This window comes from Fringilla coelebs, assembly GCF_963513975.1.
Source record: "Fringilla coelebs genome assembly, chromosome: 9".
NCBI classification, from domain to species: Eukaryota; Metazoa; Chordata; class Aves; order Passeriformes; family Fringillidae; genus Fringilla; species Fringilla coelebs.
This window is the reverse complement of record NC_140067.1, coordinates 29,846,398-29,858,323: the sequence shown is the minus strand read 5'-3', so window position 1 is coordinate 29,858,323 and position 11,926 is coordinate 29,846,398. Positions and strand designations below refer to the sequence as shown.

Sequence of the window (11,926 nt, the reverse complement as noted above, 5' to 3'; positions counted from 1 at the left end):
GGTGACATCGCCGGGTGACGTCACCCCATCATGGCGGCGGCGGGGCTGTGGGCCGGGCGCGCTGCGGGGTCGCGGCCTTGTCGCGGTTCTTCCCAAAAAGCTCCCGCAGCTCTTCCCGCAGGGCCCCGGTGTCCCTCTCACCCACAGGATGGGTCAGGTGGGGAGGGAGCACGGCGGTGCCGCCTCCGCTCTCACCCCAGAGCACGTGGCGCAGGGCTGTGCCCACACGGAGCTGGCACGTCCTCAGTGGGGGACGCTCCGCGACCTCTCCGGCGAGCTGTTCCATGGCCACTCCTGCAGAGAAAAAGTTTTTCCTTCTATTCAGGTGGAACTTGCTGTACATTCTGCCCCTTGCCTCCCATATCCTAGTGGTTGGCTCCCCGGAGCAGAGTCTGGCTCCATCTCCTTGGCGCCCCTTCCTCAGAGCCCAGAGCTGCCTGCAGCGCTCCCAGTGTGCTCTCGCCAGGGAGAACAGGGATGCAGGATCGCCGACGCCAACACTCGGCTCTCAGCAGCCCTATAAGGACATCTTCCCAGGTAGTTCCTTCCCATAATGGTCCTTAGCACCACCGTGCCACCAGCAACACCGTGCAGGAGGTGGTGTGTGTCCCATTCCTTGGGTTTTATGGATTAATTTTTTATTTTAGAGAGCTAAAAGCAGCCTTCTCAATGCAGAGAGGAAGGCGTTCAAGCACCATCTCCTCACACACCTGCAGTTAGCAGCAGTGTTGTTCATGTCAGACTCCTGTAGGGAAGAAATTTTGTGCTTTATGCCAAACCCGGGAGACTGAACTCCTTCCCTCTCACAGGATTTGCAATCTTTAAAACCTCATATAAACCAGCCAGCCAGCCTCCTTCCCCCAATTCCATGGAGCAAAACACAAAAACCTTGGCACTGTGGGGCTGTGTCCCTGCAGGAGTGGCTCAGCCAGGCTGTGTTCCCAGGCAGTGAGGGAGGAAGCAGGAGGGAGCCACAGGCAGTCTGCTTGGCTCCTGCTGCCCTTCCTGCCCTGCAGAGGCACAGGCACTGCTTCCTTCCTCCTGCCTTGTGTGGGGTGACAGCAGCCCTGTGTGCCTTGGGTGTTGTCCATCCCTGGGGGAGGATCCCTCATTCCCACTTCTTTCAAACCTGGGCTCTTTAGGAGCTGAGCACAGGTAGCCCTGGGTTTGCAGCAGCTGGCAGGAGGGGGATGGTGCCTGCAGAGCTCTGGGAGATGTCCCCATCCATTACACACAGCAGAGGGGTGTCCCTGCCTTACTCCCACCTGGGTTGATTTTGCAGAGGCTTGGCCAGAAGGTTTTTACAGAGAGGGTGATAAAGTTGTGGAATGGCTGCGCAGGGAGGTGGTGGAGTCCCCATCCCTGGGGGTGTTTAACAAAGCCTGGATGTGGCACTGGGTGCCAGGGTTTAGTTGAAGTGTTGGGGCTGGGTTGTGTGAAAAATGCCAATCACTTTTTTTTTTTTTTTCTTTTTAAAGTTTAATAATAATAAAATGGTTATAAAAACAGCAATATAATTAGAGTAATAACAATTTGGACAAGGACAATATGAGACAATAAAAACAAAGAGTTACAGACAGTCCGGGTACCTTTTTCTGGGCAAAATAAGCCTGAAAAAGGAAAAAACATTAACAGAAGATTAACCCTTAAAAGCAACAGCCTGTTGCATATTCATACACTTCATCCATGATGCATCAATTCCATTCAAACACAGGATTCTGGCTGGCAGTGTCAGCTTCTTCCTCTGAATCCTGACAGCATCCTCAGAGCTGAGCAAGGCAGGAAGAAGTTCATTTCTTCTGATAATGGAGCAATAAATTCTCTTTGAAAGATTGAGGTGTCCTGTGGCTGCTATCTCGGTGAGAGTCCTAAAACTATATTTAACACACTACTTAAGAAAATTAATACAGCATCACTTTCTAACATAACACATATTCATGTTAATATTTGTGAAAAACGCCAGTCATAAAATGCGCATTTTTCACAGTTGGACTCGATGATCTTGAAGTTCTCTTCCAACCTGGTCATTCTGAGAATTCTGTGAATCCCCCAAATTTTAAAAGAGCAAAGAGCACATCCTGCCCTGCACTTCCCAAAGGTGGCACAGCATCCCAAGCAAAGGCAGGGAAGGGGCACAAACCCCATTTGCAGAGGTGCCTCCTCAGCATGGGAACAGCAGAGGCAGCTTTTGCAATCCCAGCAGCTTTCCTCACGCTCAGCCTGGGCTGGGAAGGCTGTGGCACACGTTGAACCGGTTTCTGCAGCTCTTGGGCTGAGAAATCCACCTCCTGCTCTGGCCAGCCCCACACCAGGAGTGGTGCAACAGGTGGCAGCTTTAGGGCTGGCATTTGCTGGCCTTTCCTTGCTGAATTTGGGATGACTTTCCCACGCTGGCAGCGTTTGGGGCGTCCCTGCCAAAGGTGGGGTTAGCATGGGAGGTTCCCTCCAGGAACAAACAGAGTTCCAAGGAGTTGCTGGTCCAGTTTGTCTGTCCCTGTCCCACAAAGACCTTGTGCTTCCCCAAAACCTCATGATCCTCCTGTGACTTCCAGCTGTGCCTGAAACCTTCACTGCGCTGGAAATGGAAGAGGGGAAATGTTCTGTAGCCTCTTAGAATTACTAGGAGTAATTACCTAGAATTTTACTTTCAGAAATCCTTCAATAAATTATTTGAACACTTTATTCACTTATTTACTTTTTTTTTTTTTTTAACAAAATCACTTAGGTTGGAAAATACTTAAGATCATTGAGTCCATTTGCAAAAAAAGTGTAAAGCTTCACAGAGCTGTTGAGGGCTGAAAATAAGGATTCTAACCAAAATCTAGGAAAGTTGTAAACTTTCAAGGGATAAAAGAGACAGCCTGATCTTTGATGCTAGAAATTAATTTACGTGATGTAGTAAATAATTTAGATTTTCTCCTGAAAGCCACTCCAACCACGCTGTGGTTTGTATTTTTTAGAACCAGGCTGGTTTTTGCTATTCCATAAGGGAAGCTCTGATTTGGGGCTTGGAGGCAGCAAGGAGTTTTTTGGGAGCTCTTCAGCTTGCTCAGCTAAGCAATTCCTGCTGGCAGGGGAGAGCTGGGTGCAGAGCACACAGCTGCAGAACTGGTCAGGAAAGATCTGATGAAACATTTCTGCACCGTGAAAAGTGCCAACTCATCAGAATCCCAGCTGTCTGCAGGGAAGAGCTGGGCTCCCTGGAACTTTTATCAGGAAAATCTTTGTGGCATGTGTGTACTTGCATGGTGGGGAGTGTGTGATCCCATCCTAGCTTGGTGCAAAGAATGTGCATTTGGTGTGGAAGAGGTGCCTTTTCTTCTCAGGGAAAAGCTGGAATGGTTTGAATTTGGATTTATAAAAGTAGAGGGGACTTTCCCCTCCCCACCCCTGAAAAGGTTTTACAGCTGAAGGAAGAAGCCATAAAGGCTTTCGGATGCTTTGGTGGTTTTCCACCTCGTTTTTGTTTTTAGTGATAGTTGAAAATTGTCAGTGGTGGTTTTAAGAGGATTGAGGCAGGGATGACAATACAAAACACTGGTGTGGAGTAAAATATTCAGTGTTCTGGTGAATGAAATGGGGACATGAAGTTGAGGAAGGGCAGGATGTCTTTCTCCAGGATGAATCCCTGGGATTGCCTGCTGTGGGATGCCAGGGATGCTGAGATCTTACAAGTATCCAAAAAGAGATAGTTCAATTGCAGAAGCAGTGAGGTGCTGGACTGCCAGGGTCCTTGTAATGCTTGAAATCAGAAGGAACTTTTCTCAGGCAGCCTTTAAACCATAAAAACTTCCTTGTAATTCCTGTGTCCATGGATGATCTCTGTGGGCTCCAGGCTCCCCACAAACCATGAGAAGAACAAGGTGGTCAAAGGAAGAGGGAAGGGGCAGAGATCAGCAGGAGCTGAGGCAGCCAACCTTGCTGCCAGGCACAGATGTTTCATTTCGCATTTTTCCTTGGTGGGAGGAGGGATTTAACACACAGAGGATCTGCTCTGCCCTTGCAGAGCATCTGCTCTGCCCTTGTTGCTCTCAGCGGTGGCTACTCCTCTCGTGGTGTGATTTTCTGGCAGGTCCCAAGGTCCCTGATCCCCCGGGGGACCTGGATGGAAGCGGGAAGCAGAGCAGGCAGCTCGGTGGCTCGGGAGCATCCCCGTGCCACCTCCCCATCCCGCCTTAGCGGGAAGCAAAGGCACCGAGGACACATCTGCACTCTGGGAATGCGGCTGTCATTTGCCCCATGGCTACGAGGAAGGTGACATTGAGATGCAAGGAGAGGGGGGAAAGATAATTAGGCAGAGCCTCCTTTGGGCAGACAAAGCACCCTGCGGATTGCCGGCTGTGGCTGCGCAGTGATTAATTGGGGATGTTTCGCCCCAGTCACCGAGGCTGCTGCCTGCTTGAGCTCAGAGTTTGCTGGGGAGGAAATCACTCCAGTGAAAAACACGGGCTTTGCATCCCAGGGCTGGCCTGCTTCTTTATGCCCTGGACACAAAGCAGCCTTTGGAAGTGGCACAGGACCCGTTGCAGGCGTGTCAGAGAGGGCAAAAAAACATACAGGAAGGTGGACTACAATAGAAGGGTTGTCTGATAGGAAACCCCAGACAAATAAATGCATTTTTTTCCCCAGGAAACCCAAACCGGTACCATAACCCACTGAAAGATGAGGGGGTCACATTTTTTCCAAGGGAAACAGCTGCCTGAAGAAGCTGATAGCTGGGAGTGGGATTTTTTTTCCCCCCTCTTTGTGTTTGGAGAGGCTGCTGGAGGAGCAGCAGGATATCTGATGGGCAGAGGGACAGGTCACTGTTCTCCGGGGGATGAGAGGGAAATCCCAAGCCAGTGGCTCAGAGGGAGGGAAGGGAAATTTTAAACCATTTGTGCAGGGGGAGAAGGGGGAATCCCAGATCTCTGGTGAAAACTAAAAAAAAAAAAAAAAAAAAGTGTAGGAGAGAGTCCTCCCTCCCTGGGATAGCAGCTCTATGATCCCTGCCATGGGAAGGGGGTTTTAACCTTGGAAAACCCCTTTGCTTTCTAGTAGGTGGCTGTGCTGCAGGCTCACACCTCGCTGTGGTTTTGGGGCGTGTGTCTCAGCGTTCTCAGAAGCCAGGGGAGCTGCTTCCTCTCCTTTGGGTTTACGTCTGTATTGATTTGTTTGTATTTGTTTCACTTGTGTTTGGCTTTCATTCATCAGCGATTAGTGTTTGGCTCTCTGGGCTGTGTTTTGGGATGCTTCCCAGCTCTTCTGACCTTATCTCCAAGCAAGGATAAAGCAGGGCAGTTGGGAACCCTGGGGGATTAGTTACCAATATCCGATTGTGGCAGGTCCAGGCGGCATCCACGTGAATCATTGATTTTTCTGGGAAAAAAGCCCAACCCCAGGCAACTTTCCTCCTCTTCCTCCTGAGCTCCACATGGGTGCCTTGCAATTTAGATGTTTATTCCCATCCAGAAATGAACTCAAGCTGTGGATAGATTCCCATTTGGAAATGTTCCTCCCTGTCCTGTTTGGTTTACGTCAGCAATCACTGGGGACGTGCCTGGATCTCCCAGGGGCTTTGGCTGTCCTGAAGTTCTGCTTTTGCTCCAGGCAGCTGTTGGCGTGAAGGTTTTTTCTTCAGCACTGCTGGTGGTGAGGGGCTTTTGGTAGATTTGTTCCCACCCTCCTCTCAGGAAGGCTCTAACTCATGAATCCTGGTCTGAATGTGTGAAAAATGTGTATTTTGTGATTGGCTTTTCACAAATAATAAAATGAATATTATATGTGTTATGTTAGAAAGTTATGCTGTATTAATTTTGTTAAGTACTGTGTTAAATATAGTTTTAGGGTATAACAAAATGTTAAAATAGAAACTATGCTATGTAAGATTTTTTTTTTTTTTAAGAGAGGACTCTCACCAGACAGCAGCCACAGGACACCTCAATCTTTCAGAGAAAAAGAATTTATTGCTCCATTATCAGAAGAAATGAACTTCTTCCCGCCATGCTCAGCCCTGAGGACGCCGTCAGGATTCAGAGGAAGAAGCTGACACTGCCCAGACAGAATCCTGTGTGTGAATGGAATTGATGCATCATGGATGAGGTGTATGAATATGCAACGGGCTGTTGCTTTTAAGGGTTAATCCTCTGTAAACGTGGGGCCTTTTTTGGGCTTATTTTGTCCAGAACGAGGTACCTGAACTGTCCCTAACTCTTTGTTCTTATTGTCTCGTATTGTCCTAAATCCAAATTGTCCAAATTTTTATTACTCTTATTATATTGCTATTTTAATAACCATTTTATTACTGTTAAACTTTTAAAATTTAAAAAACAAGCGATTGACGTTTTTCACAGAATAGAAGAGAGAGGCATCGATGCACGGCAGTGGCGCTGGGACAGCCGGTGATGGATGCTTCGAGGAGACCCGAATTTCCTGGAGGGTTTTCCACCTCTTTACTGCATCTGGCTTCCCCCTGGGGCCTGGCCCGCACATTTGGTGACAGCGAGGAGCTGGCAGGGGGCTGAGAGGGGGTCAGGCGCCGCTGTCGGAACAGGATCTCGCTAACCACATCCTCATTCCGCGGGGTGGCCGTGCTGGGAGCCAGATGGCCGGGACGGGGCTCAGGCAGGCTCGGGGGGCGGCAGAGCCGCGGGGCTGCCGGAGCCGGGGCTCCCCCAGCATCCCCCGCCGCTCCCGGCCGAGACGCGACCGCACGGATCCCCAGCGAGCATCCCGGCGCCGACCTCCTCCGCTCGGAATTGAAACGCCTCCAAAAAAAAAAAAAAAGCCGGTGGTGTGTGCGCAGCCTTCTGCGATTATTAGTCGTACCACAAGCTGCTTCCTCTCTCCCTCGAGCTGCTTTTATGTCGCATTGTTTTCCTTTCCAGGTGGCCCACCGGGGCTGCCTCCTGGCCACCGTGCCGGCCGCGGCTCTGCTGGCGGAGAGGCCACCTTTGTCTGCCAGCCAGCCCGGCCGCCCCCTTCCTCCTCCTCCTCCTCCTCCTCCTGCTGCCAGAGCTATTTCGGGAAACAGCAGCTGAGCCGGAGGATTGTTAATTGTTCGTCAAAGCCCTTCCAAGCGCGCTGGATCACATGAGGAGATTAGAGCGGCCGGTCACACCCTTTCCCTCCGCCTCCTTCTGCCGTATCCCCCCCTGACCCGCGGGGCTGGGGGCGATGTCCCTGCCGCGGGCGCACCGAAGGGCAGGGGTGCGTCCAGCTGTGCCCAGCTGTGCGAACCGCGGGGATGCGAGCCCTGGGTAGCTGCAGACCGCCGTGCCCAGCGGGGTCAGCGCCAGCGGGGCCGCTCCGGGCGCGGGCAGAGCCTCGGGGCAGGCACAAGGAAGGCAGACAAAGCCACCCCAGGCGCTGACCTCAGAAGCTGCCATGTGACTCTGCCTCAAAGTTACTAAAGCATGACATCAGCCTGGGAGGGAGCGGCAGGGCTGCCACCAAAATACTGCCTGCCTTCAACCGGCTGCTGCCGCTGTCCCTGCTGCTGCTGCTGGGACTCCCCCGCCTGCCTCTTCCCTGGATCCCCCCGAGGGATGATTGCCATTCAAGGGAGATCCTGCTAGAAAACAAATGAAAAAGATTGCTTTGACCCACAAGCTAAAAGCCAGTCTAGTCTTTGGGTCACTCCCAGGGATGAGAATGAAATGTGTCTGTGAAACAGCCCACTTTAGATAATGATATTAATATGGTGTGCGTGCACCTTTGCTTTGGCAAATGTCTTGGACCATGATTCTGAGATGAGATGTTGTTGTGGAAAAGGAAAAACCATCACCCCATCTCTGCAAAGGGCACAGAGAGCAGGCAGGTGTCGAGGCAGGGCTTTGGTGGCCCAGGAATGCCCTGCTGATGGCTGTGCCTGACACCAGGCATGCTGTTGGTGGGTGAAACTCCTGTGCTGGGTACCACCTCTGCTCCTCCCTGCTGGTGCTGTGTCTGAGCACTAAGAGGGATGAGGGCTCACTCAGTCCCCATCCCCATCCTGCTGATCCCTGGCCAGAGCCGGGAGAGGCTGCTGGGCCGCCTATTCCCAGGCAGGGTAGCGGCCAAAAGGCAGGGACTGGGGAGAAGCGATGCCTCATGCCATCGGGGTGAGGTGGTGAGCAGCAGAACAGGTCAGTCTGCTCCCATCCAGGCATCTTCACCCCACACAGCTCCCACGCTCTGCCTCCTCCTCCTGCCCTGGGCTTTTCCCAGCTGGTGTGGTGACTTTGCACTGCTGCTTTTTGTCCCTGAGTTGGGGTATGCCCAGCTGAGATGTATAAATCTGCCTTTCTGACCCTCTGCCGAAGATGCAAGTGCCCAGATGTGGCAAACAGCAGTCCCAGAGCTGGTGATGGCTCTTCCAGGGGCACAGCCAGCCCTGTGCCACCAAGGGGACACTGGTGGTGGGCAGATGTGGGTGAAGAGCCATGACTGCAGTCCCAGGCATGCAAGCCCAGAGCTGCCCTGGCTGGTTAGGCTGACCCCAGGGCTTAGGACAGGGTGTTGCTGGCCCCGAGGTGCGGGGAGCAGGTTTGGCAGGTCGGGAGAGCCTCGGTTCCCACCGGAGCTCGCGTCCCTCTGGCCTCCCACGCCGGGTGTGGAGGGGACAGCCCCACTCCCTGTGACCAGGACAGGCTCTCCCTGCTCTGGGCTGAGCTGGGACCTTCTGCCTCCGGGACTTTTTGTCTGGGCCTGGCTGTTTTGGCCGTGTGGCTGAGCATGCACCAGTCTGGTCGCTTCAGATGGTGGAGGTTTGGTGGAGGAGGGCTGGGCATTTTGAGATGTCAACACCCAGGCTGACATGCTGTTGTGTCTGACACCCAGAGAGTGGCATTTGAGGTTTTCCATCTGTGTTTGACCAGGAGGAAAACATACATCTGTCCTGAGCTTGGGTTTGTTGGTTGTTTTTTTTTAAGAAGGCTCTTGCTATGTCAACCATGCTTTGGTGTGGCCTCATCTTCACCTTCTTTTTGTTACCTCTGTGACCATCCACCCTTTTGTCCTTCCAGAAAGCCAGGACAGGGTTACAGGCCAGCAAAACATCATGACAGCCTGTGGCTTTCCTTTGGGGGAGTCTGTGGATTCATCCCCTGGGAAAAAATGGATGGAAGCAAGTTGTTATGTGTCATCTGGGAGTGGGAACTGATACTCTGGGGCAGCATGTTGAACTTCCTTAATTGTAAGGCCCTTTCACTTCTTTTCTGCTTGCAGATGGTGGTTAGTCCTTGGTGGAAGGAGGAGGGTCTGCACGCCAAGCTCTGAAACACCTTCCAACCTTTCTCAGAGGCTTCCCTGGTGCCTGGAGCTGTGTCTGGGGGCGACAGTGTCGTCCCCTGTGTCCCCCAGCCACCCTGCTGATCCTGCCAGCCGCTTTCACAGCTACAGCCCAGTGGTGTTCCAGTTCCCAGCCAAGGTGCTCCAGTTTGCCGTGGTCCCCATCACGCTTGGAGATGCCCTATTTGTACTCCCCATAGCCCTTCCCAACCCTGTTGTGGATCTTCTTTCTGCCCTGGGCTTTCTGAGAGCTTCACTGACAGACCCCTGGAGCAGAATTCCACCTGGCAGCTGGGCGAGCAGGGCTTTCTGCTCCACATCAGGGCAGATTTTCCCTGAAATCCTCACAGACACACTTCGCTCTCCAGCCAACACCACCAGAAGCTCCTTCTCTAGCACGATAACATCCCACCCAAGGGGCTGAAATTGCGGGAAACATTCCCAACCTGACCAAACGGAGGGTGCGCTGGGTTTGATATGTTTTGTTCGGTTTGTTGTTTGTTTTTTTTTCTCCCCGAGCAACGTTTCCGTCGCTTTCCAAGGCTAAAATTCCCCCCCGTTCCCGCGTGGGGTGCCGCGAGCCGGGGGTGCCGCGGTGGGCCCCACCCCGCGCGGCGCGCTGGCGTTGCCGCTTTAAGAGCCCTCTCCGCGGGGCGAGCTTTCGAACGCGCTGCCCTGCGCCGCCATTGGCCGGCGCGCGCGCGCGGGGGCCAGCCGGCGGTTGGAGCGGCCGGCGGCGCGCCCTGATTGGCCGAGGCGGGGGCGGTATAAAAAGCGGGCGGGCGCGTGGGCTCGCTCAGTCTGCGGCGCGAAGGGGCGGCGTGCGGAGCTGGGGTGAAGCGTGGATCCCCGCTCGGCCGGGAGTTTTAATTGTTTTCTTTATTTTTTTTTTTTTTTTAATTCTTTACCCCCGTCCTCCCCTTCGCCCACCCGCTTTCCCCATGGAGTTCAAGCTGGAGGCGCATCGCATCGTCAGCATCTCGCTAGGCAAGATCTACAGCGCTCGGGGCCAGCGCGGCGGCCTGAAGCTGCACAAGAACCTCCTGGTGTCGCTGGTGCTGCGCAGCGCCCGGCAGGTCTACCTGAGCGAGCCGGGCTGCCCGCCCGAGCCGCCCCCCGCGGCCGCCGGCCACCCCGAGGAGGAGCCGTCGCCCCGCACCGCCGCCTGGGCGGCCGAGGAGCCGCCGCCGCCGCCCCCGCAGGACGAGGCGGGGAGGGACTGCCAGGGCCCCCGGCCGCGGCGCTGTTGCTGCGGCGAGAACCGCGGGGGCTGCGCCGGGGCCCCCCCGCCGCCGCACTGCCCCCGCAAGCGGAGCGCCGGCGAGCGCGGCCAGGCGGGCTCCCCGGTGAAGAAGCCCCGCCGCGAGGAAGAGGAGCCGCCGCCGATGCCGCCGCCACCGCCGCCCTCGCCGCCGGGCGAGCAGGAGGACATGGAGACGGGCAACGTGGCCAGCCTCATCAGCATCTTCGGCTCCAGCTTCTCGGGACTGCTCAGCAAGGAGCCCAAGGGCCGGCGGCGACCGCCTCTGGACGGCGGCGAGGCGGCGGCGGGCACGGCGCCCGCCGAGGCGGCGGCCGAGCCGGGACAGATCTGCTGCGACGAGCCGGTGCTGCGGACCCTCAACCCTTGGAGCACGGCCATCGTGGCCTTCTGATGGCCCGGCCGCAGAGACTGGCTCCCCGCCGCGGGCCGGGGGGCCCGGAGGTGACACCCACCGAGCGCCGCGGGGCTCCGGCGCCGGCCAGACCCGGCGCGCTTCGCCGCCGCACGGGAAGGACCGCGGGGCAGCAGCGGCGGCGCTTCCCCGTTCCCCGCCGGGTCCCGGCTGCCGGCACCCGCCCTGGGAGCGCCCCCGGCCCTGCCCTCCCGGAATTCCCCTTCCCGGCAGAGCCGCCGCCCTCCCCGGCGCCTGGGGGAGGCTCCTCGGCTGCCGCCGACCCCGGGGGCGCCCCTGGCGGGTGATATTTTAAGCTTGGAAAGTATTAAGTTTATTAAATAAAGTGTCTATTTTGGAAAGGTTTAGGTCAGAACTATTACATGGTGCTTTTTAAAAGTGTTTATTGAGAGGAACGAAGTTTACAGACGCTCTGACGGAAAGTCCTTGAGCCTGTTTGTTAGGCTTGGTAACTCCCGGTCTTTGTTGTATAAAGGCTTGGGGCTCCCGTAGGGAATTTTGTACAGTGTTCTCCTTCAGTGATGTATCATGTTTTGTATAAAATGTAATTTCTACGTGTACAACACGTATTAAATATTTTCAACTGTATGAGCCTAGTTCCTGTTTGTGCCCCACTGGCTCGAGGGGGAGGAGGGCAGGCAGCAGCCGGGGTGTGGTTCTGCATGTCTGTGGCTGGATCCACCCAGCCTCGCCAGAGGCTTGGGGTGGGTTGGAGTCCAGCTCTTCTGGGAGCTGGGGAAGAAAGGGAACTTATGTCAGGGTGCCTGGAGCCCTTCCCGCGATCTTCCAGGAGCTCCCGCTGCTCACGGCCTCTTCCCGAGGCCGGAGCTGCCGTGGCATTTGAGGTCTTGCTCTGAAAGTACCTAATGTGCAGAGTCACTGTCTGTGGGTGGAAAGCGGTTGCTAAATCCCAGGAGAGCAGCTGGGTGCAGTCTGACCAGCCTGTGGCACAGCTGGGCTGAGCGCTGGCCTCCAGCATTGCCGGCTCACAGACCTGTGTG

At 55.0% G+C, this 11,926-nt stretch overlaps 1 protein-coding gene and 1 long non-coding RNA gene across 2 annotated transcripts; both read left to right on the top strand.

Annotated features, from left to right (window-relative positions):
* Positions 1–50: 50 nt before the first annotated feature.
* LOC311157265 lies at positions 51–7,824 on the top strand. The gene is made up of 3 exons (XR_014616402.1): positions 51–157; positions 326–537; positions 6,333–7,824. It is a non-coding gene; the product is annotated as an uncharacterized lncRNA (long non-coding RNA).
* A 1,011-nt stretch (positions 7,825–8,835) lies between these two features.
* IER5 (immediate early response 5) lies at positions 8,836–11,513 on the top strand. The gene has a single exon (XM_084211127.1). It carries the CDS (start codon positions 10,191–10,193, stop codon positions 10,902–10,904), a length of 714 nt encoding a protein of 237 aa, XP_084067253.1. The 5' UTR covers positions 8,836–10,190; the 3' UTR covers positions 10,905–11,513.
* Positions 11,514–11,926: the final 413 nt, after the last annotated feature.

Excerpts from the sequence above, each read along its gene's own strand:
- IER5 (XM_084211127.1), top strand. The coding sequence starts at position 10,191 with ATGGAGTTCAAGCTGGAGGCGCATCGCATCGTCAGCATCTCGCTAGGC.